Here is a 24,861-nt window from a genome sequence, read left to right on the forward strand (position 1 = left end):
TTTAATCATGATTTTTCTAAAATGTGAAATATAAAATTAATGATTAGGTGTGTCCAAACATTTGAGTGCATTTTGTGCGTTTTATGTTTTAAGACGGCAGCACTTTTATTATGACAGGAAACAATCGAACCGGAAGTTCGAGTACTTTTTTTTACCCAAACAGTGATTCGTGTTTCAACTTGGTTATTTTAATGTTCTATTTCTCTGTTACTCATAATGTCTTCAGCTGGAGCTCTTTGGTTTGCTGTTCAAGATTATGTATTCTCAAGTGCATGTATCGACACGCCGGCCACAATCGACAGTAAAACACGAGACAAGCATCCCAGTCAGAGCAGCACGAGCACCAGAACTTCAGACTCGGAGAGGCACAGTCTCCTAGATCGGTTTGACGATTCCTTTCTGTTGCAGAATTTCCATCTCAGTCGACAATGTCTGCGCTTCATCGTCGATTACATGCACTCCCGTTTAAAAAAAGACACATTTGCACAATCCCACAGCCTGATGTCCACAGAAGCCAGGACTTTAGCCGCTGTTTACTTTCACGTCAATGGCTCGCTGACCCATACAATCACAGAACAACTGGAAATTGACATGAACGAGGCTCGCGAGGCTGTTAAAACCATTACTAAACTGCTGTCTGACACGAGTCCAGATTTCATCACCTTCCCCAGCCGTTATAATGACCGCATGGGTGCAGCACAGATCTTTAAAAACGTCAGCGGCATCCCTCATGTTGTGGGTGTGTTGGGCTATTTTCATGTAAAGGTGACCCCTCCACCCGGCCAGGAGCAGATGTTCGTGAATACTCTCGGTTATCATTCAGCTATGATGCAGGTCATATTTGATTTGGACGGGAACATCTTGAGTCTGGAGCAGTGCTGTCCTGGAGGAACACCTGAGCACAGTGTTTGGGCAAGCACGGTCATCGGCAAGCAGTTTACCACATTTCAACACGGCCATTCGTGGGTTTTAGGTAAGAACAGGACGGTTTCCACTTCGAAATATTAAATGAGATGCATTCATACGGAATCTGTTGTATTTAAAATAGTATCATTGAATGAAAATAGCCTATATATAACAAAATATGCTCAAAACTGTGACACTGATAACGTAAACTAAAATATTTGTATTATTATTTTAAAAAACTAAAAATGTACCAGCATTTCATTAAAAGAAGAAAAGGCTCAAATTTTTACAAAAGCAAGACCAACATCAGTAGCGATGAAAGCCAAAATATTAAATGTCACCGGTGCATAGTATTTAAGAAATCAATTCATTTGTAAAGGGATGTTAAAAATGACTATTTTCACCTGGAATTTGGAGCCAAATTAGAGGGGGTAAAAACTGACATATATTCTATTCTTACAAAGATATCGGTATATCTGTTAGTAAAATCTGTTAATTTTAGCAATCCTAAATGCATTTTATGCCAAAATTGACTTTTAAAAAATGAAGACACGGCAGTTTTTGTGTTCTTTTCACAAAATTGGCATGCCTGTAACTCCAGAAGCATTAGAGATAGTATACCTTAAAGTGATACCTCACCCAAAATGAAAATTCTGTCATCATTTACTCACCGTCGAGTTGTTCCAAATCTTAATAAATGTCTTTGTTCTGATGAACACGGAGAAAGATATTTGTAAGAATGCTTATAACCAGACAGATTTTGCCCCTGTTGACTCCCATTGTAAGTAAAAATACAATGGTAGTCAAAAGAACAAATCAATTTAGACAGATTTGGAACAACTCGAAGGTGAGGGGCAACAGAATTTTCATTTTTGGATAAAGTATCAGTTTTAAAGCCCTATAACATGGGTTTTCAACTCAGGGTCCGCGTTGGAACTGCAAGGGGTCTGCTAATTACTGTTTACTCCCAGGCAACTTTTTGTTAAAAATGTAAAGCATGGGTACAGAAATATCACAACCAATGTTCTCTTTAAGCTGCGCACGTGCACGGCCGCGTCTCATTGAAGCTCCCACATATTGCAATTTAAACCTGCGTGCAAACCAAAACATCCATTCAGGCAGTAAAAGTGATAGAAGAAACGTTCAATCTGCATCATAAAACTGGAAGGCCTTAACCAAATAAGCACTTATGTATTTAGTTGCCTATGTTGTTATAATTGCTTCCAATGTTTCCTCATCTGTAAGTCGCTTTGGATAAAAGCGTCTGCTAAATGACAAAACGGCTGTACACGTTTAAAATCAATGAAACGCACACCATCTACTGCACGTCAAACAAGTTGCCCCAAAAATAACGCAGACTCTGCATTTTCACGTTACAGCCGGGACAATGCTGGTGCACGAGAAAGACAGCGGAGTTCAGAATTATAAAATAACGGTGTGTTCTGCAACACATAGGGAATCGGAAAAAAATAAGAAAAACATGAATTAAACTTAAAAAACAGCCTGCTTTTACAACAGATGCATCTGCACTGATTTCTTTTGCATCCAGAAACAACCTCTACCTCCACCAGAATAGAATTTGTGCCATTAACCAGGGTCAGTCATTTCATTGAAGCCTTAATAAAAACAGGTTCAAGATAAGTAAATGTTTAACTGTCCATCTCACAGTAAAATGAAAATGTATGATGCTGCAAATCCCTTAAAATATAATCTATATTGACAATAAAAATAATACACAGAAAGTATGTATGTCCCACAATAACATGCATAATAGTGCTAATATAATGTCTCAACATAATATTGCTGTGACAATAAGGGTTGTTTCTATTAGAATAGCTGTTTACACATTTAGTATAAGGGGGTCTCTGCTCCACGCATTTCTCATCGAAGGGGTCCTTGCCCCGAAAAACCCCTGCCCTATAAGGTTCAGTCTTACAGATAGGAGGGTCTTAATATGGCTTCATGAGAAAATGCACACATTTTCAGTCGTCAAAAAACAAATCAAATCTGGTACTTCATTTATTTGAAAGAGAATTTTCTGAAGAACAAGTAATGTTGAAAGTTTCAAGTTGAAACTATGAATGTATAGTTTTTTTCTTCAAAACTACTGCACTTATCAACCAGCGATCAGTGAAAACCAAATTTCTGTCAAACCTTCATTGTACCTTCAACACTAGCTGCTGTCAAATAAATGAGCCTTTATTTTACAGAATAAAAGTGAATAATTGCACGTTCTTCCCCATAGAAGTTCATTATAAGGAAAAAGCCTAACGTGGCTTATTGCATCAAAAAGGGAAATTAAAGGAAGTAATCGAAGGAATCCTATGAACAGGCAAACTTTTGAGCTCAGGGAAAGATTGCAACACGCAAAGTTTCGTGGTTAAATGGATTAATTTAGTGGTATTAAAACAACTTACAAATAATGCACACTATGTAGGCTACAGGTGATCTTTTGAGCCTTTAATATTAATGCAACAAGCTTCTCGTTGAGCATTTTCTCATAGAGAACCATACATAAAAACCAACATACCTCAGGGGAGTGACAAAAATGAGAACATGGAACTTTTTCTGTTATCTTGTTCATATTTTATGTAAGCGATAAAACGATTAATTAATATTAGATTTTCCCTGATCGCTGTTAATTACATTATGTTAAGCCACGTTAAGTTTCCTTGTAATGGACTTCTATGGGGGAGTTTATTATTCAATACAATTATTCACTTTGTCTGTACAATAAGGGCTAGTTCTTTTGATAGCAGCTAGCTTTCTTGTAATGAAGGTTTGACAGAAATTGGGTTTTCACTGGATATCTTTTAGGTACGTTTAGCCACACCTGGCTCTCTTCACGTTTTAGAATGTCCCATGTCCGGCTGTGCTTCACATTTTGAAAGCGGGGAAAGTTCTAATAATTACACATTGGGGTGGGCGATCTGACGATCTTAAAACGTGATCGTTCTTGAAGGCGTCCTCAGTCCACTTTTCAACGGAATCGCAAGGATCATGATCTTGTCTGTCGTTTGAAACAAGAGGCGTGTTCGACATCATTCAGTGCTGCACAGACCCATTGGCGTATTTTTGAGCGGCTTGTTTGGGTTTATTCTTGTGCTTGTTTGTTTGTGTGCGGCGTTAAGCGATGGCGCACTGCTTATTTACTTGGTTTAAGTCAATTTTGAAATTGAAACTCGTTTCCAGTCTGCATTGAATTATGTATCTAGAGCCCTATGATTTCCGTGATGCGGACGCAGAATCCTGCTATTGAAATCTGTCATCTGCCAGTTCTGCTTGTATGAGTGAATGTGTTGCACAGTTTAACGCGACGCTCATGGATTTGTATGTGTCTCACTGTATGAGGACATAGTCACATGAACATCATGTCCAGAGTTGCCCTGAGAGTTAATTTCAGGTGCATTTAAATGTTATCACTGTTTGAGAAACTACCGTAACCAGTGCTTGAATTGAAGGGGGAATGGGGGGATCCGGGATCCCCCAATAAGATATTTTGTAAAAATGATAATGACAAATGTGATTAAATTCATGCAATGGATATGGTAAATTTTAAGCTTAAAATAATATTACGTTTGTTTATGGGCTAGTTGTCATGTCTCTTTAAATTTTAAACGCCCCGCACCACTTCTAAAGACCGCTAAGCGCAGGACATCGTTGACATGACTGCTTGGTTGGGATGCGCTATGGTGAAGCTAACTTCGGCTAAAAAATGGAGAATAATAAACCTCCACTCGCGGTCAGAAAGAGGAAGCTTCTACTTTTTTAGGGGGTCATTTTGTCTCTCTCTATATCTTTCCACTATATTTATCAACTCCATGTTGGGTTTATTATTATTAGGCCTGGTTCTGTGGTGCTAAAGATCTGGATGAAGATGAGTGACTGCTTTTTAGTTACTTCGTTAATAAGGGAGTGCTCTGTGTGCCGTGTCAGTGCTATCTATAATCCATTCAGAATGTGATAAAACTTGTTTTTCTTGCCGCTAAGACTAACGGCCACTTACACGCTGCAAAGTTTCAGGAATTACATCGGCATAAAAAAAAGTGATTCACTCTTGAAACAGCTATGATTGACATATTGATAGCCATAGTCCTGAATAAAGCAGACTTTTGGACTGAAATGGTTGAATAGTCTGATGACTGACTTAATATTGTCACAATTTATATTTTAGTTTCTTGCATTTAAACAAGTCTTTTGGAACAAACATTATTTATCACAAAGTGTCAATCATCCAGATGTTTTTAGGGAAACTACATTGATAAATAATGCTAGAATAATTCTGTTAGACGTACACTGCTGTTCAAAGGACATTTCTGTTCACCAAGCCTGCATTAATTTGATCCAAAATACAGTAAAAGAAGACTGTTCTTTTATGTCAGCCTGTTTTTAATAAATAGTATATAGTTATGCATATTATGATCAAATATATTGTGTATTTTGTATAAATTGTATATTGAGAAGTCATTGGGTGGGGACCCAACATAAGACAAAAGCTGTGTCATATGACCCCTTTAAAATGTAAATGGACCACTAGGATTTAGTGATAATAGCACCAGAGCCTACAACACATGTCCTCAGTTAACAGGCCTTCTATGTTTTATACATACTGTGGCTATCAAAATATAAAATAAATGGCCTAATAAGACATTAGATGTTAACTTTTTACACATATTCGACTTTGCTCAACTGAAGAAAATACGGAGACCTCACTCTACTGCCAACTGCCTCATGAAGCCATATTTAGATCTTCATGTCTTATAGGGCTTTAAAATGTAGTTCCCTAAAGAAAGGATAGTCAAGCACAAAAATATAAAATGATCTCTAGCAGATTTAACTTAACGACATACTGATCTTGGTGTAAAAATAAAATTACTATAAAATAACTTCACTGGCTACCCATTAAGTATCGTATTGACTTTAAAGTTCTCTTAATCACTTATAAAGCCTTAAATGATTTAGCCCCTTAAACGACTACAACCCATCACGCTCTCTAAGATCTCAAAACTCATAGAATATAGAAAACATAGAATAACTAAATCCACCAAAGGGGGTCGGGCTTTCTCATACGTAGCAACTAAACTCTGGAATAGCCTTCCCGACACTATTCGAGGGTCAGACACATTCGCACAATTAAATCTAGATTAAAGACACATCATTTCAGCCAATCATATAATCACCATGTACTGTGCTGTGTTTGACCTTTTTTGTGTTTTTGTGTTTTTCTTATTTTCACCTGTAAAGCTGCTTTGGAACAATGCACATTGTGAAAAGGTCTATATAAATAAAACAACGTCTGTCACAATGTGCATATTATATGAAATAATATAATTGATTTTGAAAAATGTGTTCAACTCAAAATGTTAAATCTCTTTTAAAAGTACATATTAAGCAACTGAAGTCAAGACCAGTCTTCAGACAGTTGCTATATGTATTTGACATCAATAATAAATATTTGTAAACATGTCCACTAAATATTTGAATGGGTGAACTCTACCTTTAAGTTTATAAGCATCCAAACTGTAAACACCAGAAGAAGAAAAATCCTTTAAATTGCAAAATCTAAATCATTGTTTTGTTCAATCTAAAACAGAAATCATCACACTGCACACTATAGCATGTGCTAAGTAACTGTCAAACTTGACTTCTTTGGCATTAAAAACATTAAGATCTCTTATTTGTAATTCTCTATTTGCCTCCCAAAGGTGGCAGAGGTCTGTTCGGCGGTGGACATGTTTTGACCCCTATTATGGACCCTTCCATCAAATCCAAAGCCGCCAAGCGTTTTAACAAAGCACATGCTCTGGTATATGGTCACGTGCAGCAGGTTTTTGGTGCTCTGAAAAGTCGTTTCCAGTGCCTGCGTGATATTGGCTCCTTTCAGACACTAAAGTCAGTGGCATACACCGTCAAAGCCTGCTGTGTCCTGCACAACATCTCTAAGAAGTTCTCAGTTCCTTTACCCTGCGACTGTATCCTGGAGCCGCTCCATCCGCCATCACATGTGGTGACCAGCGCAGCAGAGCTGCCGTATGACTACATGGAAGACACTAAAAATGAGATGATAGAGATGTTTTTTGGTCATGCCGAGGGTGACGAGGATGATGACTGAGATGTCACCAGAGAGACAAATATGCTACTGAGCAATTCACTGCTCTGTGAATTGTAGTTGAGAAGCTTTATTTAGTACAATTAACTATTGCTGTGTATTAAATGAGCTCAACACAAAGTGATAAATGTATGTATATTTTTATGATTGACAAGACATTTTGTTTGGTTTCTATTCCAGTGATTATATTTTCCACCAAAAAACTTTATTTAAAATGTGGCCTCATGATTGTCACACCATGCAGTAGTTTTCACAGTCCATGTAAATAGAAAGTTTACTGTAAGAAAACATGACTGGAAATATTGTATTTCTTTTTCATACAGCTACATATCTGTACAACATTTCTAGCAGATGAATCCAGAATGTCCATCATCTTATCAAGTGCCTAGGAGAAGCTTTACTTGCTAAAGTGACTGACAATTCAGTGCAAAATATCACATTATTAGCAGATACAGGTAGCAGATTTATCACAATCAGCATTCTCACAATGTTTCAAATCACATTTTGTTAAATCTGCATAACACTTGCAGATTAAAATAATATTGAACACATTCATTGATGGTGCAGTCATGAAATAAAAGCCATGAAATTAGCAAAAGCTGAATATGTTTCTATAAAAGGTTCATGTTTCACCTTTTAATTTACAAGTTAAGCCAGTTTAACTTATTTGTTGGGTTTGTAATGGGAAAGTATTGAAATGGCATTAAGCTAGTTTGCATAATTTGCATTTGACAAATGTAATGGACTTTTTACATCAATAAAATGACTTTTAAAAACGGGATACAACTAGTCATGTCATGTTTCAAAGTCACTAATCATACAAAAATATTTTATTGTGTTATGCTAACACATACTTGCACACTATATTTGACTTGCTTGGTCATATTCTTTCAAAGCCATTGCATTGGCAAAGATCATTTCTGAGTTTTCATAGAGATTCTCTTGCGGTATGGGAATGTCTTTCTTTTGCCGGGTGTCTATGATGCACTGGTGCAGGAACACATACTGAGACTACGAGAGACGAGAGAAGAAACATTTGACTGTTGGAGACAGTAAACTGTTGCAAAAACAATATTTGCTAGTATTATTGCCACATGAAACAGGCATCAAAAATTGACATCCAGAAAGTTCTTTGATACAGTGAAGCATTCTTTAAGAACTTTGTGTTTTAATCGTAATGTTTACTATAGCCAATGGACCTTGTCTTATATTCCAGAATAGTTTACCATCATGCATTGAAAAGAGAGTTTACCTCAGTTTGCACCATCAGTGGTCGGTGAAGTCTCATTTTCTGAACGAATTCTGCGACGCCCACCGCCTTATCTCTCTCCACCTGCTGTAGCAGAACATCCAGGGCGATGAGTGTACCTGTCCTGCCCACTCCAGCACTGCAGATACAAATTTTATGTGCCGTTTATGTTGCGTTTATTCTTATATATATTTGCCTTTGAATATATAATAGATTGTTTATTTAATGGATATTAGTCTTTAAACATAGTAAACCGATGGAAACAGGGGTTTGTGAGTAAGTGGTGCTTACCTGCAGTGTACAACTGTTGGTCCTGCAGAAGGGGAGCTCTCAATATGCTGTCGAACGAGTCCTCTGAATTGGATCAGCTCCTCAGTTCCTAATGGAACGCCATGATCTGGCCATGCAGTGAAGTGGAAATGTTTCACTGTCCGTGTCTCAGAGGTGTTTTTCTATTGGGAATAAAAACAACGAGAGGTGGATTGTGCTTCATGCTGCCTAGTGAGTTAAATGAGAAGCTGTTCAATGAACAGGTCATAGCGGCACCATAAGAACCATTTGGATGGAATGATGAGCATTCATTCATCAATTGGTTTTAATGTGATAAAAACGTATTGGTTATGTATGTAACCTCGGTTCCCTGATGGAGGGGATGAGACCTAGTGGCGAGACTGGCAGAATGGGGTTTGACTTGAGAACCAATCATCTCCGACTCTTTGAAAAGGCCAATGAACTTGGTAAATGGGGTGTGCCCATTCATTCACCTATTTGGGCTGAGGAACTTGAGAGGCGCTCTTGTTCGCTGCAGTGTGCCGGCACAGCGCTCGTGGCATGATGGACACAACATCATCAGGTCACAGGTTCACCGACAGGGGAACCAAGAGTGAGAAAGGGTCAGACGTGACTACCCAAGGAGTGGAGCCACTGCGTGTGGAGCACTAGCCCAGGTACAAGGGTTCACCTCGTGAGGGAAACTCACATATACTGGGCGTGAATATGAGCTGCTCCGCCAGGCTCGTACTCCCAAGTGCTTGGTGATGCCAGACCGTGCCCTTCTCGCCAGGGGGGAGTGGCCGTCATAGTGTGTGCTACGAGAGCCTAGTCTGGTTGGGCCAATTGGGCACAATTAGCAGACTTCGAAGCTCCTCTACCCTCGCTCCGCACAGTAGCTGTGTGGGGAGGCTCACTGGGGGGGAAGATGTACTCCCGCTTGCCCGCAGTCAGCTGTGCGCGAAGGCATCCGTACAGAGGAGGTCTCAGTTAGGGAGTACCTAAGCGGCCAATGGGAGGTGTGTAGGGGGCCGACATAGCCCTTAACTGCTCAAGAGTCAAGGGAAGTCACGGCGACTGAGCCCTTCTGCCGCGAACGCGCCGAAGAGGGCGTTCACGGTTTTCGTGCACTGCCCGGAAACTGGCACCGGGGCGGAATGTGGATCCCCCGTGTTCTGTGTCCAGGTACCAGGATTCCGGCCGTGAACTGCGGGGAAGGCAGTGCCGGGCAAGCCTGCCTGACATCTCCATATCCTGGGCGTCTGGACATCCTGGGCGTCTGATGTCAGGAAATCGCCACCCTATGTTGCAGCCGAAATTCTATCCTCTGCAGGCCGTAGCGTGGATCCGCTATGAGACTGTCTGGCGACGCCATAGGAGACAGGTTCGGTGAGCGTGACGGGGCCTGGGGGGTCCGCAGGGCAATAATGCAATACCGTTACCTCGAACACTACTTTAGTGAGGTACTTATCGTGCCTGTCTGTCTCGAGGATTGTGCAGTCGCACCCAAGACTACAGTGGCGAAACATGCCTGGCGACATGTGCACGCTGCAGGAGAAATATGCTCTTTTAGACACCTCTGACCAGCTACTGAAACGCCCAGGGGAATCACAGACTCCTGGACGAGTTCCGCTGCTTTACGCCGTAGATCCAGTAGGAAGAATCGAAGATCGCTCAGCATAAGCCTCGCAGGTTCCGAAGAACAAAAAGCTGAATGAATGGACATTCACCAAGTTCATTGGCCTTTTCAAAGAGTCAGAGATGATTGGTTCTCAAGTCAAACCCCATTATGTCAGTCTCGACACAACGTCGAGAGACTGACAGAAAGGGAACAATAAAACATAGTTCTATGTATTTGATGTATATTTGTGTTTTTTTCTTATTTCTATACTCTTTTGTTCTGTAAAGCTGCAATATACAAGATAGGGAAAAGCACTACAGAGCTTGTACTTTGAAAACATATTGTCATTGACACCTACACTTATTAAACTGAAAAATGTCCATCCACATGTTGGGGCAAAGAACTGACTGTATGTTAAATTTATTATGCTGGATAGAAATGTCTATACTCACATTCTTGACAGTAAACTGACGCAAAGTCCAACTTTGTGCTTTATCTTCAGATTTGACCGTGACAAGCAAATGTCCGTATAGACAAGGTGTGTAATCCAATGGCCAGTACTGCTCACACTTAATCTGATTAAAGAATGAACGGAAAAATGGTTTAAAATATGTTTGCTTTGGTTCAGAGGGCAAACCGTGATAACTGGATAACACTCATTACATTTACATTCATGCATTTTCATGAGACCAACTTCAACAATGTAGCATTGAGCTGTTTGAAACATGTCAAATGCAGATAACGTACTCGGTTACTCACGTAACCTCGGTTCCCTGAGATACGGGAACAAGTACTGCGTAGCAGGACGCTATGGGGAAAACTAATTTTTCTCTGATGACTGAAGCTTTTCAATAGCGCAGTTAAAACTGCACGGCCATTGGTGTGAGAAAAGTAAAACTTTAAACCAATGGCCCCCAAGCTGCACGAACCAATGGCGATGACACCCGCCAAAAGGGGTGGGGCTTATGACTATATAAGCATGATCGTCCCAACAGTGTGTTAGGTGCTGGTGCGGTTTGAGAACCGAGCAGCCTAATTTTAAGCAGAAAGGACCCAGGCCTGGAGGGCCGGAACGTCCAGACTGTAGAATCTGGTAAATGTGGACAGAGAAGCCCTGCAGGCTGCTGTAAAGACATCGTTTATGGAGACACCGTTAGACCAGGCCCAGGAAGAGGCAATGCCTCTAGTGCCACAGCTCTGGTTACGGGTCTTTTGGTTACGAGTCCACACTTTTCTCACACCAATGTTTTATGTAGTTTTAACTGGGCTATTGAAAAAACTTCAGTCATCAGTGAAAAAGGAGTTTTACTTTTCACTACGCAGTACGAGTAAAGTATTGATAGGGTACATACTGTATCATCACACCTTACACATGTACATTTAAAATGGCTTTTCTGTAAGAATGAAGAAAAAGCTGTACTCACTGTTCCTCTCTCACTGCAGTTGGTGACCATGATGATGGCCTGTGATCTTCTCTCCCAGACCATTCTCCAGAAGTCATTGATGGTGGAGGGGAGTGGACCTTGAGCTGCAATGTACTGCCTACTAGCATTGCCATAACCCTAACAATAACACACATAAACACTTAAACATAAACACAATATCAGCACTGGGACCAATCGTGAAGGCAGATGTTAGGCAGCTCAACCTGACAAACCATCATCTCAGCCTTCTTCATCCACCATTTAACCACAACCTCACTTTGCAACATGAAATCTAACCAGTACATCCAGAAACTTACATTCCAGGTGTGAAAGGTTCTTTATGGAATTAGATCATTTAGTCAAACTACAGCATTGTATAACTTTTGGTTTCAATGTGATTTTTTTACTTTTTTATTTTAATGGTTGTGTACTCACAGGCATGTAGTTGGCATTTATATAATCAGAATCACCGTCATCATCGATGGAGAGATGAACTCTTGAACAGTCATCTGAAGAAGAAGAGACACATGTAGTTGTAGACAAAATTGTATTAACAAAAGTTTTATAGTAAGTATGTTTGAGTTTTTATATAAGCACTCACAAGCTAAAACATTGGAGAATCGGTTTTTGCTCTTGTTTTCAGGCAATTTGGCTGTGTTACGAGGCAGTTCCAAACCCACTAAACTAAGGTCCTATTAAACAAAAACATGTATAAAGTACAGAAAAGCATTGTTGTGTCTGCCCAAGTCGAAAGATGTAGGATCTCTGCAATGTTTGAAACAAAATAAATGAGTGGGATTGAACATTTTTGCTCAAGCTTACCAAATATTCCTCACTGAAACCTCTGTTCTCGTCACGACTCATGTTTCGAAAATGTTCTGGAAATGTATCTATAGGGATTGGTCTGAAAAACATTTTACATGTGTTGTTATTTAAAGACCTTCAAGATGTCTTCAAAAACAATATCTTAAATATTGCGCCATACATACTTGTACATTTCGTTGTTGGATACTTTCGTTGTCGGATACTCCACATGTTGCTTAGACCCACTGAAACAGCATAGAAAAAAACACTCGCTCATTTGTAATTTATGAAAAATACATCTCTTATTGAATTTGATCATAAAGGTAACCATTATGTATTCATACCCAAAATGTTTCCTCTTGCGAAGCCATAAGAAGACACCAGCACAGATTAGGATGACCAACAAGAAAAACACAAGAACACCCGCTATGACTCCTGCAGAGAACAGACAGAAACTCTCAACTATCAATCAAATGAAAGATTGAAAGGAATATTTCAGCTCATAAAGATGAACTTCATATAAGGAGATATAAGCTTTTTCTGTTTCTAGGTATTGCAATTGATCTATTAGTGTTTAGCCCCGCTTCTTAATTTAAAAGAGTCTCGGTGGTCATTTGGCAAGTCTGTAGTTTATAACTTAAAGTTAAATAAACTTTTTTTGTGTGTGATATTTATTTTTAGCGGTAATTTGAATGCATACTTTTATAACTTTTTCTGAACCTAAAAAATGTGCAGCATCTGCACACAGGATCGCGCACAGTAATCGTGACTATAGTGATGGGCTAGTTACTAAATCATCAGATCAGAACATCTTCTTGGGGTTATTTTACCCGTTGGGTCAGTTTGACAGTTGGCTGATACTGCAGGACTCTTCATGTTTCCGGAGAACGATGTCGCCATCACTTTGTACCACTGGGCAACCTGCAGTTCCTGTATCGTCTGTCTGCTCTCTGATTGGTTGAAACTTCTTCCAGCAACATCCACCTGCACCACATTCACAACTCCATACGGAGCGTCCCAAACTACATCCAGGCCGTAGCCTCCGGAGAAATAGTTACAGTGCAGACTTGATACACTGTTTGGAGCTAGATCGAAAGTGGTAAAGAAAAAAAAAGTGCTATTAAATGTACTCTTATGTTAACAGCACACTCCAACCAGAAGCATGGAAACTCACCTAAGGTCAGATTTTGTGAGCATTGTAGAAGTTTCTCTGATTCGTGGAAGTCATACCATAGCGAAACAGTGTAACTTGCACCGGGATGAAGGCTTTGAAGATTCAAGCTGTTATTCACTAAAGATCCACTCAATTCATTGTCTGTACTGTTCTTAGCTGTGACATAAGTGCTGCCAAACACTTCCCTTGCATTTATCGATGAGTTGGTGACATGCCAGTCAATGGACGCACAGTCAATGGCTTGAAAAGACACAATAAAATAGTATGTTCATTTCGATGAGCATCAGAGTCAAAACATTAAAAGCTGCTATTGGTTTGGCTTGTTGCAGTGGTCTAGGATCTGTTACCCTTCTAAATCAAACAGATCATGTTAAACATAAGTTATCTTACTGGTGACATTCTTAAACTGGTGTCCTCTGCTTTTGGCGTCATTCACAACAGTGAAGAGAGTAAATTCATATACAGTTCCCCGCTTGAGGTCAGAGAAATTAAGGCTGATCACATCGCCCAGTTCAGATCCAGTAAGGAAATATTCAGTCTCATTTTGAATCAAGGTGTAGTTGTAGATGCTGGTTTTGTTCAACTTATCCCATTCAATAGTCATCTGCGTCTCTGTTCGATGTGTCACCCTTACTTTAGTTACATCAGATAGAGCTGCGGAAAATACACACACATTCTGAAAATGTGTCAGGCCTAAATGATTGACAACTAATGTGTCTCTGATTGTCAAAAAAGTTCAATGATTAAGTGATGATTCATTTTTATTTTACTGTACTGTAAACTGATGAAACTTTACTTTGAATTTAGGAATTGAGATTTGAAATAAAATAAAATTCAAATAGGGTATCATACAGTGGATATCTACATCATACGGTATATTAATCATCAATGGCACCTAAAGATATCGTATGTGTTTTTTTTATCTAAATAAAATCTTGAAACTAAAAGAGAGTGCAAAAGAGAGTGACGTACTTGTTTTGTGGTTAAAGTTGAATCCCGTACTTCTCACATCATCAAATATGGTGTACAGAATGAAGCTGTAAGTTGTCGCGGGAGATAAATCTACTATTACTGAAGTATTGCCATCTATAAGGGTTTCCTCCGATGATTTATTGTATTTTAGAGTGTAGTTATACATGTTGTTGTCTGCGTTTGTTACCATGTTCCATTGTAAGGTAATGCTAGTGTCATTAAGGTTCACTACAGACACGTCGGCAACATTAGATGGCACTGAAACAAATGATGATGAATAGTAAGTGTCAGAATGTTTAGTTTGACTGTGGTTGTGAACAGCTTTAATTTCTACATAACTAGAATGAAAGGATATAGACAGACTCACTGGTGACATTGGAGAAGTTATATCCACTACTCATCACATTTTCAAACTCAGTGTAGAGAGTAAATGAGTATTTAGTGCCAGCAGACAATGAACTGACTCTGTGTGTCACTTTAGGGTCAAGTGGTGCCGGGATTACAGTCTCTGTTCCATTGCTGTATTTCAGCACATAACTGTATTCAGTGCTGTTATTTACTTTTTCCCATTGTAAAGTAAACTCAGACTCTGTTCGATTAGTTACAGAAATGTTCTTAATGTCAGAAGGAGCTGAGGAAGAGAGAATCACACATTGTACATTATGGTAATTGGTAGCAACCTTTTTACAAGAAAATACTGTATTTTTTAAATATTGTTTTAAAGCTAAGTAATGCATTTTGTAGAAGAAAGCCTCTTTATTTATATTGACCAAATACATTTGGCCAGAAAACACGAAAATGACACATCATGAGCCGCATCTTTTCAAACTAATGTCACATCTGTGGTAGCGGATGTGCTACAGACACTCAACAACCCTATCTGGACGCAGGGTCAAGTTTTTCATCCACTTCGTCCAAGTGTAAACCCCCAATTAAAACATTTTGGTCACGGAATGTGATTGACTCTGTTAAGTAAGTCTTCATTTACTTAGTTTAAGACATTATGATATAATGGAGTCTAAGTCTCACTCACCTGTGACAATGGAGAAGTTATATCCACTGCTCCTCACATTTTCAAACTCAGTATAGAGAGTAAATGAGTATTTAGTGCCAGCAGACAATGAAGAGACTCTGTGTGTCACTTTAGGGTCAAGTGGTGCCGGGATTACAGTCTCTGTTCCATTGCTGTCTTTCAGTACATAACTGTATTCAGTGCTGTTATTTACTTTTTCCCATTGTAAAGTAAACTCAGACTCTGTTCGATTAGTTACAGAAATGTTCTTAATGTCAGAAGGAGCTGAGGAAGAGAGAATCACACATTGTACATTATGGTAATTGGCAGCAACCTTTTTACAAGAAAATACTGTATTTTTTAAATATTGTTTTAAAGCTAAGTAATGCATTCTGTAGAAGAAAGCCTCTTTATTTATATTGACCAAATACATTTGGCCAGAAAACACCAAAATGACAGTTACATCATGAGCCGCATCTTTTCAAACTAATGTCACATCTGTGGTATCGGATGTGCTACAGACACTCAACAACCCTATCTGGACGCAGGGTCAAGTTTTTCATCCACTTCGTCCAAGTGTAAACCCCCAATTAAAACATTTTGGTCACGGAATGTGAGTAGACTGAGATTGACTCTGTTAAGTAAGTCTTCATTTACTTAGTTTAAGACATTATGATTTAATGGAGTATAAGTCTCACTCACCTGTGACATTGGAGAAGTTATATCCACTGCTCCTCACATTTTCAAACTCAGTATAGAGAGTAAATGAGTATTTAGTGCCAGCAGACAATGAAGAGACTCTGTGTGTCACTTTAGGGTCAAGTGGTGCCGGGATTACAGTCTCTGTTCCATTGCTGTCTTTCAGTACATAACTGTATTCAGTGCTGTTATTTACTTTTTCCCATTGTAAAGTAAACTCAGACTCTGTTCGGTTAACCACAAAAATTTTGTCAACGTTAGAGGGAGCTGAAAAAAAGAGAAAAAAAATCGTAATTTATACTTGATGAAGAAAATGTATTAGACATTTTTGTTTACAGCTGCCTTTTCTGATTGAAATACATAAAAACATTGCTGTGACTGTTGTAGAATGCCGCATGGATGATGTGTTTTTGTAGGCCAACACGGAAGTTAGTGCCGCTCTGGTTTCCGCGACTTAAGTTTGGTAACGCTTTAGATTACTGAACGCAATGTACCGCATAATTAAACAGGATTTACAGCGTAACTAATTGTAAGAATAATGCACCTCTACAGTACATACAGTCATGGATAAAATTGTTGGCACCCCTGAAATTTTTACAGAAAATAAAGTATTTCTCACAGAAAACTATTGCATTAACACATGTTTTGCTATACACATGTTTATACCCTTTGTGTGTATTGGAACAAAACCAAAAAAAGGAGGGGAAAAAAGCAAATTTGACATAATGTACCACAAAACTCCAAAAATTACCTGGACAAAATAGTTGGCACCCTTTCAAAATTGTGGATAAATAAGATTGTTTCATGCATGTGATGTTCACCTGGGGCAAGTAACAGGTGTGGGCAATATAAAAATCACACCTGAAAGCAGATAAAAAGAAGAGAAGTTGACTTATTCTTTGCATTGTGTGTCTGTGTGTGCCACACTAAGCATGGACAAAAGAAAGAGGAGAAGCGAACTGTCTGAGGACTTGAGAACCAAAATTATGGAAAAATATAAACAATCTCAAGGTTACAATTCCATTTCCAGTGATCTAGATGTTCCTTTGTTCACTGTGCTTAACATTATCAAGAAGTTTGCAACCCATGGCACTGTAACTAATCTCCCTGGACGAGGACGGAAGAGAAACATTTATAAAAGGTTGCAACGCAGGATAGTCCGGATGGTGGATAAGCAGCCCCAAGCAAGTTCCAAAGAAATTCAAGCTGTCCTGCAGGCTCAGGGTGCATCAGTGTCAGCGCGAACTATCCGTCGAAATTTAAATGAAATGAAACGCTATGGCAGGAGACCCAGGAGGACCCCACTGCTGACACGGAGACATAAACTAGCAAGACTACAGTTTGCCAAAATGTACTTGAGTAAGCCAAAATCCTTCTGGGAAAATGTCTTGTGGACAGATGAGACCAAAATAGAGCTTTTTGGTGAAGCACATCATTCTACTGTTTACCGAAAACGGAATGAGGCCTACAAAGAAAAGAACACAGTATCTACAGTCAAATATGGTGGAGGTTCAAAGATGTTTTGGGGTTGTTTTGCTGGGTGCCTTGACTGTGTGCAAGGTATAATGAAATCTGAGGATTACCAAAGGATTTTGGGTCGCAATGTAGAGCCCAGTGTCAGAAAACTGGGTTTGCGTCCGAGATCGTGAGTCTTCCAGCAGGACAATGACCCCAAACATACTTCTAAAAGCACCCAGAAATGGATGGCAACAAAGCGCTGGAGAGTTCTGAAGTGGCCAGCAATGAGTCCAGATCTAAATCCCATTGAACACCTGTGGAGAGATCTTAAAATTGCTGTTGGGAAAAGGCGCCCTTCCAATATGAGAGACCTGGAGCAGTTTGCAAAGGAAGAGTGGTCCAAAATTCCGGGTGAGAGGTGTAAGAAGTTTATTGATTGTTATAGGAAGTGATTGATTTCAGTTCTTTTTTCCAAAGGGTGTGCAACCAAATATTAAGTTAAGGGTGGGTCACATTATGTGAAATAAGCTTTTTTCCCTCCTTGTTTTCGTTTTGTTCCAATACACACAAAGGAAATAAACATGTGTATAGCAAAACATGTGTTAATGCAATACTTTTCTGTGAGGAAAAACTTGATTTTCTGAACATATTTCAGGGGTGCCAACAATTTTGGCCATGACTGTATCTATAGATAAAGGGAAACAATATGCACCTTTTTCAGGAATAAAGGGGTAAGAGTAAGGAACCGCATGCCATATAATCATCCAAATTAAACCGCTCTTGAAATACTTGACTATAGTCTCAAAAGACCAACATTAATTTTGCCCATTAAAACACATTAAAACTCATCATAATAACTCATAATTCAAAAAAATATATTTGTGACCAACAATCCTAAAATCAATAGTATAGAAATTTATCCTAAAGTCAAATTTACAGTTGACACACGTCTGCATGTTTCATTCGTTCTGTTTTGCTTGCACAAAAACTGAACACATAATTTTCCCTTATTTCATGTTTTCTATACTAATAAAATAAGAAGCCAATACATAATTAATATCCACAGTAGCGCATGCGTACATTGTAGTTGCAAATATGTAGTGTATGTTGACGCAAAGATTGTTGTATAGCATACTGCAGGTCATGCTCGCAACAGTTACCCCTTAAAATTAAAGTACTTACAGTATAAATATATTTTTTTATTCCCAAACTTTGCATATTGTTCCCCTTTATCTACAGATGTGTAGTGTAGAGGTACAATATTGTTACAATTTGTTACGCTGTATATCTTGTTTGATTATGCGGTACATTGCGGGCAATCTAAAGCATTACTAAAATATTAATATATGGGGAGATCTGTTTGTGTTAAATGTTGAATTACTTTGACATTAAGAAGGGTGTCTAGTATGTGTACATTTGTAGGGTTACCGTGGTGTTGAAGAGTAGAGCCTGTGGGTAGGATAACGATTGGCCACACATTTCATAAGGGGTCATATGACACGACTACAACTAATATTATCGTTAGTTGTAGATGTAATGCAATGTGTAGACACGATTTAAGGTTGAAAAGCACAATATTTTCCAAATACCATGCATGTTTGTATCTTTGCCCCGCCTCTCTGAAACGCGCAGATATTTTACAAAGCCTATCGCTCTGAAAGGCGAGTTGTGCCATGATTGGCCAGTTAACCAGTGCGTAGTGATTGGTCGAATACTGCAAGCGTGTGACGGAAATGTAACGCCTCTTACCACATTTGGAACATCAGGTTCCAAAGCAATTGTACTGACAGGTACGCCCACCTTACATATACATTTGGGCAATTTCAAATCTAAATTAGTCAAATCATACCACGAACCGATGTAGATTTGTGGGGTTGTGGTTACACGAGGCTTTTCAGACTTGGTCTGATTGAGCATTCACTTTTAGATATTAGATACATTTTATTCCAACACTTACATTTTTTCAATTTTATGTGTCTAATACTGCAAGGGCAAATTATAACACACCAAAGACACAAAAAATCCATATTCGTGCCATATGACCCCTTTAAGATTATATGTTACTCTATTTAAAAAGAAATGGCTGTGCGCTTTTCAGTGCAGAGATTTCCTGTTTACTAAAGGCGGAAGTATGGTCTGTCCGTCCGCGTAACATCCGCATGACACAATTTTCGTCATCCGAAGGGTCCGGGTGTCCGCACGATCAAATGATCGAATGTCCCCAGCAATGTTTGTATTTGATTTTAGTAACTTGTTAGCAACCCGCCTATTTAAAGATCCACAAAGCTTAGTTAACCCGGGGTTAATGACCGGGTTATGTGTTAAATTATTAGAGGCATTTAACCAAAAATCAATTAAAAAATCCATTGACTTTGGGACGATGGAACCGAAAGTGCTAAAATGCTAACTTGCAGTTAAAAATAACTCTATTGCGCTACTCTATTGCATATGAAATAAGACATCTACAACTTTTTTTATATGTGATCAAAAAAAATCGCATGTTCTTGTATGACAGAAGAGAATTAACCAGCTTCACAACAGAGTTTATATATATGATTACTGTTTAATCATCTAATTTAAGCAATAAGTTTATTTAATAGAAATATGTTACTGTTGTTATGGTCAGAACTCAAGGTCTTGTTTTAAAATCTTACTCACCTGTGACATTGGAGAAGCTATATCCACTGCTCGTCACGTTTTCAAACTCAGTGTAGAGAGTAAATGAGTATTTAGTGCCAGCAGACAAAGAAGAGACTCTGTGTGTCACTTTAGGATCAGGTAGTGCCGGGATTACAGTCTCTGTTCTATTGCTGTATTTCAGCACATAACTGTAAATATTGCTGTTATTTACTTTTTCCCATTGTAAAGTAATCTCAGACTCTGTTCTGTTGATTACTGAGACACTGTTAACATCTGGTGTTCTCATGCCCTGTGGGAAGAAATATCACAATGGAATGATAGCAAAAGAGGATATTTATCTGATCTAGTTCCAATCTTTTATTGTAAGTACAGTAGGACAGAAGAAACATTCTGCAGTAAACTTTTACCAGCCATACGCTTGTAACGGAAAGGTTTTATTAGATTTAGATTTAGCCAAATAATTACGCCAATAGGATACAAAAAAGATGTTGACAAAAAGATGTCTTCAGTGAGCCCAACTATACAGAAGAGTTTGTTTAGGTCCCCTTTTACCAAAGTCATAAGATAATAACTTCTATTGCTCTGAATTCAGAGTTTTGCTCATCACTATAAACTTCAGGTTCATCATCAACAAACACTGACAATAACTATGGACAGCTTCAAAGACCAACAGGTCCTTTAAATTTTCCCTCCACAACATTAGAAAGAGCACCAAGCTTCTTATCCGGGCTCTTGTCATCTCTTGGCTTGACTAAAGTAAGACTCTTTCTGCCAGCCAGTTGGTACTGTATGCACGGACAAACCTTTGCCAAAAAACGTGGTAGTGGGTTTGGTCTTTAATGATATCGAAGAATAACATGCTATGACTCTTGATGTCGATCACAGGAAATTCAAGGCTGTGGCCGATGAGAGAGTGGCATTTATTCAAACACAAGGCAGCACAGCATCACTCTCCTGAACTTTTACATTCATTGCACCTCAAAGACTCCTGAATCTACCCAAGCAGATGAATCGCTCTGAGAAAGGGCCGAAGACACAACTCTTCCATGCACACAGGCACATACATTTCTCAATGAAATAAAGGTGCTACGAAAAGTTATTCACTGTTGTGCCATAGAAAACCATTTTTTGGTTCCCCAAAGAACCATTTAGTCAAAGAAACACATTCTTACCTTATCAAACTCTAAAGAACCATCATTTAGTACAAAGGACCTTGGTGCAACAAAATGGTACTGATTATAAAGGTCCTCTATAGCATCATGCAGCACCTGTATATTTACGAGTTTAAATGTGCACCGGGGGTCAAAGGCTTAAAATGTCTTACACATTATGCTCGTTCGGTTTAAAGTTTGTTAACTCAATGATTAGTTCAACCGATAACTAAATTAAAATGAAATCTGTCTACATGAACTATACTTCAAGTTGTTCCAAACCCAAATTTTGTTCTGCCAAACACCGAGCAGTAAAACCGTTGTAGTCAGAGTTGTTCAACGGAACTAAGAAATGTAGACAGGTTTGGATCAACTTGAGGGTTGATGATGGTGATGGAATTAAAATCTTTGAGTGAACTATCGCTTTATTTCACCATAGTAGTGAAAACAAGAAAATCAACACAATTGAAATGACTTGGTTTGTTTAACGAAGCTTAACATTGTCTTTGTGACTGTTTTAATAGACTGGCATGACTATATATCAGAACAGATCAAAGGTGATTTATAATCATTAAAGTTTTGCAGAGGTTTCTTGACACATCAGAGGCAAATAGTTCTGTTTTATACAACAGTATGTATGTGTATACCCAATGTACGCAAAAGCCACTGTGTGAATGATGTGTAACGTATCAAGCACAAATGCACACCAAAACGAAAAATATAACAACAATTTGAACAGATAAAGGCTGTTTCCAGTCATTTTAAAAGAATGGGTGTGTTGTATGTGTATGTAAATAAAAATGAGGTATAACAAGGACCTTTCTATTGGACATTTTTCATTGAAAGTCAATCTACCTATAATATACAGTATGTGGAAAAATGATTCTCTTTGACAGGCATCTGAAGGTGAATGTATTTATTAAAAAGACTTCCTTATGAAATGAAAGAAAGTTGTATTTGTTGACACAACAAACAAGGAAACACCACATGACAAAGACCTGCACAGCATAATACACACTTTCAAACAACCATTCCTGAACCAATACAACAGGCTTATTAGAAGAACCAAAAAGGAACTACTGTGCTTGATGTGAAAACATTTTTGTTCTTTGAATTAAAGTAATTAAAAATTAGTAATTGACAAACTAAGCGGGAACTACCCGATGCGAGAACCATTAGAGTGACCTTTTGAACAAAAGCATTGCGTGAAACCATGCCTTAAAGGGTTGGTTCACCCAAAAAAGAAATGTCTGTCATGAATTACTCACTCTCTAGTTGTTTCAAACATGTATACATTACTTGTTTAGGTTGAACACAGAGAAAGATGTTTGGACGAATGCTTGTAACCATATATACAGTATGTATATGTTTTTATAAAACAGTATGTGAAGTAATTTTTCCTACTATGGCAGTCAATGTGGAACAAGGACTGTTTGGTTACAAGCATTCTTCCAAAGAATCTTTCTATGTGTTCATCAGACCACAGACATGCAGGTTTGGAATAACTCGAAAGGGGAGTTAATGATGACCGAATTTTTACTTTTGGGTGAACTATCCCTTTAAAAGCTTGGGGTTTGAAGGAAACTATATAAAGGTTTAGAAAGTTCATACAGATAATAAAGTGCTTATAGCCACAGGCTTAAAAATGAAAACGAAAACAAAGAAGAACTTCTTATATCATTGATGTATACATTTCAAAAGACAAGAAAATGTGTAGATTTGACTATCAGTTAGATGATAACTAAATGTAACACCCATATTTATGAATGATAAGCGATTCATAATTCATGGCTCTCGCTTATCTCCAGTACTTCTAGTACTTTGGACTGTGATTGGTAGTTCAAGAGTGAAACATTACATCCATAAATTAAACATTAAACTTTAGAATCGTTATTATTTTAGCTCTCACATGTTATGTTTATGAAGACATTCGCATAAAGAGATTGACTTTCAATTTATAGTGCGGTGTGCTTTAAGAATGAAGTTGTTTTACTCTGGCTTGGTCTGTTACTGTATTACTGTAAGACTATGTCATTTAAAATTAAAAGATGTTATGTCAATCTGAACCCCCAACCAGTTGTCATTAAACACAAAGAAGAGTTTGTAAAGGTGTATTGAATGAGAGTGACTTACCAATACAGGAACGACCCACAGCAAAACTAAAAGGAAAACTTGTCCCATTATCAAACCGGTTTGTAGTCAGAGTAAACAACAGAATTTACTATTTAACTCTTGAAGCCCAAAGTCATTCTTAAACTGCAAACAAAGCATTCTGTTGAACTGTTCTTCAACATGACAGCTGTCATCTATTTTAGTGGCTTAAACCTCTCAGTTTCTGACGTCTCTTTCTTTCCGTTTACTTCTCTCTGTTGACTGATAATAACCGTTTTATTGCCACTTCTCCTTTTGCTCATGACGGGAAAACAATGAACATCAACCTTTGTACGGTCTTTAACTGATGTTCTTCCTTATTTTTAAACTCCTCCCATTTACTCTCTTCCACTGACATCTTTTTATTTGACAGCTCAGCCTCTCATTCCTTTTTGCTTTATTTTAGCTTAACTTCCTTTATCACCGAATGAGTGAAATCTTTCCGCAACGTGGAAGATCTCACGAATAAAAATGTACAGTGCACTTTGTTTTTATGTAAAACATACTGCATTTAGTTTCATTTGCATGCATTGTTTAGTTGATCTGATTTGTTTTTAGCTTTTATCTTATCTTTATCTTGATTTTTATAGAGATATGAAAACGAAAACAAAAACAAATGAACACACAAACAATCAACCACCTGTAACCTCAGTATTTATTGTCTAACAACAGAGTCAGAAGCCGAGTTAAGGTGAGTCATGTAGTCATAATGTCGAGTTGGGTGTGTTAACTATATCTATTATTAATCCACACGGAAATATTTAAAATGCAATGAGACCATCATATGAAATATTTAAGGCAAGCAAGGCTGACAGACCACTTCATTTGCTTTGTAAACAGGTCTAATGACATGTGGAGGATGTTGACCTTGGAGGTTTATAATAGTTCACTTTTAATTAACAGTCAACATTGGAGAAGCAGTGTCAGCAAATATATAACCATTCTTCCTTGATCGTGTTTTTAGTCTTTTTTTCAGCCCTTCTCAAATCATTGTTGGTTAATAGGTTGTGTGTTGTATTTTATTTGTAATTTAATGTTTGTTAGTGTATATTAAGCTATTTTTTATTTACGCTCGAATTATCTGTTGACTATATACGTGTAACGCTTCACACCGGACAGAAGGACGACGCCACAACATGACTTGTGCTGATGAGGGTTTGATAAAAAGCCAAGACAAAATGGTACATTCCCCAAAGTAACTAGATGAGCAAACTACAGGAA

At 38.2% G+C, this 24,861-nt stretch overlaps 2 protein-coding genes across 2 annotated transcripts; one reads left to right on the forward strand and one right to left on the reverse strand.

Moving 5' to 3' along the window:
* Positions 1 to 63: 63 nt before the first annotated feature.
* On the forward strand, positions 64 to 7,795 carry LOC306912048 (putative nuclease HARBI1). The gene is made up of 2 exons (XM_079487891.1): positions 64 to 973; positions 6,612 to 7,795. Exons 1-2 carry the CDS (start codon positions 217 to 219, stop codon positions 7,016 to 7,018), a joined length of 1,164 nt encoding a protein of 387 aa, XP_079344017.1. The 5' UTR covers positions 64 to 216; the 3' UTR covers positions 7,019 to 7,795.
* On the reverse strand, positions 7,042 to 23,976 carry ptprh (protein tyrosine phosphatase receptor type H). Its single transcript, XM_079487890.1, has 19 exons — positions 23,623 to 23,976; positions 20,357 to 20,627; positions 16,244 to 16,507; positions 15,563 to 15,826; positions 14,897 to 15,160; positions 14,530 to 14,787; positions 13,948 to 14,211; positions 13,558 to 13,797; positions 13,214 to 13,468; positions 12,728 to 12,818; positions 12,569 to 12,628; positions 12,402 to 12,483; positions 12,181 to 12,271; positions 12,015 to 12,088; positions 11,580 to 11,717; positions 10,608 to 10,730; positions 8,556 to 8,716; positions 8,268 to 8,403; positions 7,042 to 8,026 (listed from the first exon to the last, which is right to left on the reverse strand). The coding sequence occupies exons 1-19, from the start codon at positions 23,668 to 23,670 to the stop codon at positions 7,877 to 7,879; spliced, it is 3,234 nt and encodes a 1,077-aa protein (XP_079344016.1). The 5' UTR covers positions 23,671 to 23,976; the 3' UTR covers positions 7,042 to 7,876.
* Positions 23,977 to 24,861: the final 885 nt, after the last annotated feature.

This window comes from Barbatula barbatula, assembly GCF_947034865.1.
Source record: "Barbatula barbatula genome assembly, chromosome: 23".
Taxonomy (NCBI): Eukaryota; Metazoa; Chordata; class Actinopteri; order Cypriniformes; family Nemacheilidae; genus Barbatula; species Barbatula barbatula.

What these genes read in the sequence shown, in the direction of transcription:
- ptprh (XM_079487890.1), bottom strand. Translation starts at nt 23,670, where the DNA reads ATGGGACAAGTTTTCCTTTTAGTTTTGCTGTGGGTCGTTCCTGTATTG. An exon ending in TAGCTTCTCCAATGTCACAG is followed by an intron (nt 16,508 to 20,356) that starts GTGAGTAAGATT and finishes TCTTTTTTTCAG; the next exon opens with CTCCCTCTAACGTTGACAAA. An exon ending in ATTCTCCAATGTTTTAGCTT is followed by an intron (nt 12,089 to 12,180) that starts GTGAGTGCTTAT and finishes CTTCTTCTTCAG; the next exon opens with ATGACTGTTCAAGAGTTCAT.
- LOC306912048 (XM_079487891.1), top strand. Translation starts at nt 217, where the DNA reads ATGTCTTCAGCTGGAGCTCTTTGGTTTGCTGTTCAAGATTATGTATTC. An exon ending in CGGCCATTCGTGGGTTTTAG is followed by an intron (nt 974 to 6,611) that starts GTAAGAACAGGA and finishes TGCCTCCCAAAG; the next exon opens with GTGGCAGAGGTCTGTTCGGC.